Source organism: Triticum urartu, chromosome 2, assembly GCF_003073215.2.
Source record: "Triticum urartu cultivar G1812 chromosome 2, Tu2.1, whole genome shotgun sequence".
NCBI lineage: Eukaryota > Viridiplantae > Streptophyta > Magnoliopsida > Poales > Poaceae > Triticum > Triticum urartu.
The window spans coordinates 144,402,555-144,410,061 of NC_053023.1; the positions used below are offsets into that span (position 1 = coordinate 144,402,555).

General features: G+C 46.0%; 1 protein-coding gene across 1 annotated transcript; it reads left to right on the plus strand.

The window, feature by feature from the left end:
- The first annotated feature begins 6,282 nt into the window (after positions 1–6,282).
- On the plus strand, positions 6,283–6,999 carry LOC125536444. The gene is made up of 2 exons (XM_048699675.1): positions 6,283–6,458; positions 6,585–6,999. Exons 1-2 carry the CDS (start codon positions 6,383–6,385, stop codon positions 6,773–6,775), a joined length of 267 nt encoding a protein of 88 aa, XP_048555632.1. The 5' UTR covers positions 6,283–6,382; the 3' UTR covers positions 6,776–6,999.
- Positions 7,000–7,507: the final 508 nt, after the last annotated feature.

Here is a 7,507-nt window from a genome sequence, read left to right on the forward strand (position 1 = left end):
TCAACACGGGCATGAGCCTGAAATCCCAATTTCAGCTATTGGAACATCTCATATGTTCTATGGCGTTCAAAACGTCATTGGAGTCCCGATTCTAAGCCGTAAAGTATGGTGCACTAAACTATCAAGTAGTCATCAGGATGTGTCTGTCAGGTGTTCACAACATCCACAGACGATGTTGTAGGGATTTGCACATGGAGCGGTGCATCAAAGACGTAAGCCTTCTGTGTAGCAGTGAGGACACTCCTCGGACTACGGACCTAGTCCGCATCATTGCTTACAATATCTTTCAACTTAATCTTTCTCTAGGAACGTATTGAAACAGGGAGCTACAACATGAGCTATTTATCTACAACATATTTGCAAAGACAATTTAGACTATGTTCATGATAATTGAGTTCATCTAATCAAATTATTTAATGAACTCCCACTCAGATAGACATCCCTCTAGTCATCTAAGTGAAACATGATCCGAATCGACTAGGCCGTGTCCGATCATCACGTGAGATGGACTAGTCATCAACGGTGAACATCTCATGTTGATCGTATCTTCTATACGACTCATGTTCGACCTTTCGGTCTTCCGTGTTCCGAGGCCATGTCTGTACATGCTAGGCTCGTCAAGTCAACCTAAGTGTTTCGCATGTGTCCCGAGGCCATGTCTGTACATGCTAGGCTCGTCAACACCCGTTGTATTCGAATGTTAGAAACTATCACACCCGATCATCACGTGGTGCTTCGAAACAACGAACCTTCGCAACGGTGCACAGTTAGGGGGAACACTTTTCTTGAAATTTTAGTGAGGGATCATCTTATTTAAGCTACCGTCGTTCTAAGAAAATAAGATGTAAAACATGATAAACATCACATGCAATCAAATAGTGACATGATATGGCCAATATCATTTTGCTCCTTTTGATCTCCATCTTCGTGGCTCCATGATCATCGTTGTCACCGGCATGACACCATGATCTCCATCATCGTGTCTTCTTGAAGTTGTCTCGTCATCTATTACTTCTACTACTATGGCTAATGCTTTAGCAATAAAGTAAAGTAATTACATGACATTTAATTTGACACACAGGTCATAAATAAATTAAGACAACTCCTATGGCTCCTGCCGGTTGTCATACTCATTGACATGCAAGTCGTGATTCCTATTCCAAGAACATGATCAATCTCATACATCACATATATCATTCATCACATCCTTTTGGCCATATCACATCACAAGGCATATGCTGCAAAAACAAGTTAGACGTCCTCTAATTGTTGTTGCAAGTTTTTACGTGGCTGCTATAGGTTTCTAGCAAGAACGTTTCTTACCTACGCCAAAACCACAACGTGATATGCCAATTTCTATTTACCCTTCATAAGGACCCTTTTCATCGAATCCGATCCGACTAAAGTGGGAGAGACAGACACCCGCTAGCCACCTTATGCAACTAGTGCATGTCAGTCGGTGGAACCAGTCTCACGTAAGAGTACGTGTAAGGTCGGTCCGGGCCGCTTCATCCCACGATGTCGCCGAATCAAGATAAGACTAGTAACTGCAAGTAAATTGACAATATCGACGCCCACAACTTCTTTGTGTTCTACTCGTGCATAGAAACTACGCATAGACCTAGCTCATGATGCCACTGTTGGTGAGCGTAGCAGAAATTTGAAATTTTCTATGCATCACCAAGATCAATCTATGGAGTAATCTAGCAACGAGGGGAAGGAGAGTGCATCTACATACCCTTGTAGATCGCTAAGCGGAAGCGTTCAAGTGAACGGGGTTGATGGAGTCGTACTCGTCGTGATCCAAATCACCGATGATCCTAGCGCCGAACAGACGGCACCTCCGCGTTCAACACACGTACGGAACGGAGACGTCTCCCACGCCTTGATCCAGCAGGGAGGAAGGAGAGGTTGAGGAAGAGAGTCCAACAGCAGCACGACGGCGTGGTGGTGATGGAGTGGCAGTTCTCCGGCAGGGCTTCGCCAAGCTCACGCGGAGGAGGAGAGGTATTGGAGGGGAGGGGCTGCGCCAGGGTCAAGGGTGTGGCCGCCCTCCCACCCCTCCACTATTTATAGGTGGGGAGAGAGGGGGCGGGCCCCCCTAGATCCCATCTAGGGTTGGGGGCGGCGGCCAAGGGGGGGAGGAGTGCCTCCCAAGTCAAGTGGAGGCCCTCCCCCTTAGGGTTTCCCCTCTCCCATGCGCATGGGCCTTGGGAGGGGGGGGCTGGTGCCCTTGGCCCATTAAGGTTAGGGCACCCCCCTACAGCCCATGCTACTGTATTGGACGTGGTGGAACATTTTCCGGACCTCCGGACCCCTCCGCAATCCTCCGGAACCTTCCGGAAGCTCCCCGGTACAATACCGGAAAAAACCGAACTTTTCCCGGAACCCGAACAACAACTTTCCATATATAAGTCTTTACCTCCGGACCATTCTGGTACTCCTCGTGACGTCCGGGATCTCATCTGGGACTCCGAACAACATTCGGTAATCACATACAAGTCTTCCTAATAACCCTAGCGTCATCGAACCTTAAGTGTGTAGACCCTACGGGTTCGGAAACCATGCAGACATGACCGAGACAACTCTCCGGCCAATAACCAATAGCGGGATCTGGATACCCATGTTGGCTCCCACATGTTCCACGATGATCTCATCGTATGAACCACGATGTTGAGGATTCAATCAATCCCGTATTCAATTCCCTTTGTCTAGCGGTATTGTACTTGCCCGAGATTCGATCGTCGGTATCCCGATACCTTGTTCAATCTCGTTACTGGCAAGTCTCTTTACTCGTTCTGTAACACATCATCCCGTGATCAACTCCTTGGTCACATTGTGCACATTATGATGATGTCCTACCGAGTGGGCCCAGAGATACCTCTCCGTTTACACGGAGTAACAAATCCCAGTCTCGATTCGTGCCAACCCAACAGACACTTTCGGAGATACCTGTAGTGTACCTTTATAGCCACCCAGTTACGTTGTGACGTTTGGCACACCCAAAGCACTCCTACGGTATCCGGGAGTTGCAAAATCTCATGGTCTAAGGAAATGATACTTGACATTAGAAAAGCTTTAGCAAACGAACTACACGATCTTGTGCTAGGCTTAGGATTGGGTCTTGTCCATCACATCATTCTCCTAATGATGTGATCCCGTTATCAACGACATCCAATGTCCATGGTCAGGAAACCGTAACCATCTATTGATCAACGAGCTAGTCAACTAGAGGCTTACTAGGGACATGGTGTTGTCTATTTATCCACACATGTATCTGAGTTTCCTATCAATACAATTTTAGCATGGATAATAAATGATTATCATGAACAATGAAAATATGATATAATAATAACTAATTTATTATTGCCTCTAGGGCATATTTCCAACAAGTGGGGCCATATGGCGATGTGTGCCAATGGGGTTGTTGGACTCATATTTTTCAAATGGTAGAGGCTTTCACCAAGGTGATCCTTTCTCCACTTTGTTCTTTAAGTTCAGTGAGCAGTCCCTCATTCTTGAATGTGCCTCCTCTATCGGCCACATCTCTGGGGCAGCCTCATAGCTTTACCTTATGGGATTTTGCACCTACAATTTGTTGATAACATGATTATCCGTACTAAAGAATATGACCTTCAAATCATAGAACTGAAGTTCATCTTGCTTTGTTTTGAGGCCTTGTCTGGCCTCAAAATTAATCTCAACAAGAGTGAGATTATGACCCTGGGTTGATCCCCTTTGGAACAAGTTTGTATTGCAAAGTTTATTAATTGCAAACTTGGATCCTTCCCTATTAACTACATGGGGATTCCTACCTCTCCGTCCAAGCTTCGCGCCTCCTATTTTATCCCTATTGAGCAAAAAGCTGGATCTAGAGTCGCCTTGAAGAGGCAAATGCAAATCCCCGGCCGGTAAAGTCTTGCTTATTAACGTGTGTGTATCTAGTTTACATATGTACATTGTGGGCTTCTATCGTCTCTTGGAAAGTAATCACTCCTTGTTGGACAAACATCATAGCGGTTTTATTGGAATGCGCCGGATAACCATAAGAAATATATATTTATTAAGTGGAAGCTCATGTGTCAACACAAAAACCTTGGGGATTGGGAATTATTAACACCCTGTCATGAACAAATGCCTCATTATAAAATGGTGGTGGAAATTTATGATGCTGAGGAAAAATCTCTGTGGAGGAGAGATTCTCAAAGCTAAGTACTTCCCTAACTGTGATCCCCTGATAGCCAATCCTCAAGGTGGATTTCAGTTTGGAAGTTGAGTCTCAAAGTTTGAAATGAATCTAAGAGCCATGTTAATTAAGTTGTGATTAGCAACCGTGCCTCGACTAGGTTTTGGATGGACATGGGAGGGGCCCCTCTACCTCTCTTTCCCTACCATATTTTTGTATTGCCCTAATCTAGAGATCTCTATTAGGGAGCTCTCTATCAATAATTTGGGCTTTTGGGTTAGTTCATCCTTGTCCCTTGCAGAGCTCACAAAGTGGCAGGCCCTCACTACACATATCATGATGCTCTTGTTGACTTAAGGATCGAATTTCCTAGTCCTATTCTGCTTCTGTCGAGTTTGCTAGAAAATTGCTCTACCCTAGGGTTGTTCAGGGTGTCACAATACAAGTTTCAGGGAGTGTGGAGGGCTGGCATTACCTTAAGATCAAGATATTCCTTTGGCAAGCTATTAGGTAGTGCCTTCCGGCTATTAACCAGATTCTCAAGTGTAACGGTATGACAGGTGCAAACTGTTATCTTTATGGAGAAAAAAGAATGTGGAGCATATCGTCTTCAGATGTGTTCTTGCAAAAAAAAAGACAGTTGTGTTCATGGTTCAATGCAACTTCGTACCCTAATAATTTGTTGGAGCTTTTCGCTATTACCGTGAACCTTTCTTGTCTCTTGGCCCGTGTCTTTTGATTTGCTTTTGTGGCTCAATCTTGGACTTTGTGGACTAGTCACAATAAATTTATGATCGAGCACTTATTCCCTAACCATCTAGTTGATCACCTGTTAAAAAAGCTTTTTTGTTGTTGTGGAAGCCACTGGCTAAGGGTGTTGATGTTGCTGCTATTGAAGATTTGGTTATCAAGATTCGCGCATCTGCTCGCACCCTACTTCCGGGCGCTCCCCCTCAAATTAGCTAGTTGTTTCTACGTTCGTGCCCCTGGGCTGGCATGCACACCTTTATTTTGGTTATGTCGTATTCCGGTATGATGTATCAGGATGTTCTTAGAACTTGTTAGTTATCCTCCTTGTTGTATGGTGATAGTTTATCATATTGGTTCTATTTATAAAGTCAGGCATAATGCCTTTTCCCTAATGCTATTTATCAACAGGGTGCATAATAAGTTATCTTGCACCTGAGTTATTCTCATGATCGTTTTATTAAAAAATAACATTTGATATACAAATAGTTGCGTTCCTATTGATTTACTACGCAAAATCAAGAAAATCAAAACATAAGTCATAAGACCACGACAGTACATTTTTATGTATATTGTTACTATGTTTTTACATTCATAATTTTACATAACATAAAATATGTTTTTACTACTGATGTGTATTTTCTTACGTTCTTGTTTGACTTCCGACGTAAGATAAAATTTTCGGTACATGAAAATAAGGTGCAGTGATATTAAAATAGATGGGGCAAAGAATACAATCTGGGTGATGAATAAGCATTTATGTGCCCTCGGCAAAAAAACTATCATTTCAGCTCAATGCGACATAAATATATACTCAATTATTATTTTTCCGCCCAGGGCACATAATGTCGTATATTATTTTGCAATTCCTTTGTTAGATCATCTTACATTATAGTCCTTGCGTTGCCATATTTTGTTTCATAATTTTTGTCAACTTCCACACCGTCGGAACCGCATAAGGGTTCGTAGTAACTAAAATCGCCATCCTAGAAATTAGTTTGCTAGGTACACTGAGGTGATTGGACGTGCACACACAACACGAAGAATCAATCGACCCACCGCTTCGCCGCGAATAGAAATTGTCCTTTTCATACATAACCGAATAATCCTGAGAAAGTAGGTGCGCATATGCGCTGGACATGGAAGATGGAGATGTATGCCTAACAAGTCCAAGCCGCCTTTAAAGAAAAATGGAGTACGTCCAAGCTAGCCAGCATATCAAAAAAAAAGGGTCCAAGCTAGCCAGGAGTCAAACAAGTTTATCCCAAGCACCTACCCCACCACGATCACAATGTATAGCTGACGCAGCAAATTGGCATGTTTCAAGAACGGGCACCTATATATAGAGTTGCTTGTAGCTCTGGCTAGACACATCTACAGCATAAAACCATCATTCTACGGGTAGACAGGACAAGGCGAGAACTTTGCTAGAGAAGTGTAGAAGCAACAATGAAGAGTAGCACGCTCATGGCGATCCTGATTCTCCAGGCCGTCCTGGTCATGGGAATCCTCTCACAAGCGAACGGTACGTGCTGATTGCCTTTTTGTATGGCGTGGAGATTTTAGCTTTGACATGCATTTGTTATCAAATGTACTAATTTGATTGCACCCCCGCAAAAAAAATAAAAATTGATTGCATGTGTCCGTGCAGCCGAGTTCCCGAAGTGCTGCGACAACTGTAGGTTCTTCTCGGGGGCCGTGGTCTGTGACGACGCCGGCCCCAAGTGCCGCGACGGCTGCGTGAACTGCCGCGTCGTGCAGGCGAGCCCCACGAAGACGTTCCGGTGCGCCGATGCACGCGGCGACGACGGCACGCCCTGCCCGCCCTGCAAGAAGTACTGATCGCTCATGTTCAATAAGATGTTGTGCCGATAATAAAAGCTCAGATGGGTTGAGCGGAGCTGTTGTGGTTGTACGTGCACGTGGTCCACGCCCAACAACAATCGTTGTTGTTGTCCTCAGTCTTTATCTTTTCTTCTTCTTAAGAAAAACCTGTTGTTGCTCCGTGAATAAGCTCTTGTATCAGTTTATGCATTTCTGCTCAATCAAATAAAATATTTGTCATACCTCCTCTCGCCTCTCGTGTCACCTCCCTCACGGACGACTGGGGGGATCCAACCGCCGCTGCTAGCGACTCCTCCTGTGCCCGTCCTCCCCTCCACCGTCGCAGGTGGTCGGCGCCGGGCTAAGCCCGTGCGTGCGACGCGGTGGCGGAGGCCTCTCCCCTTTCCCCCGGATCCATGGGTGGCGCGGGTGCCCAGATCCGTGGAGGTCCGCCCCCCACGGCGTCGCGGCGGCCCAGCGGCGGTGCCTATGGTGCTGCCGATGGGAATCGGCCGGCTGCAAGGGGCGCCGGTGGCCGGGGCGGCGACCCCATGGCTGGATGGCAGCGCGCCCATTGGTCCGTCCGGTTTCGTCCCATCCCGGATCTAGTGACTACCGGACGGCCTGGGGGTTGGCGGCGGCCCGGCGTGGCTGGCGATCTGGACGCGGTGGTGCCGGCGGCTCGCTGGTCTGCCGGAGCTCCAGGGGTATCATAGTCTCGGACTCGATCTGCTCCAATTTGTGCTAGCT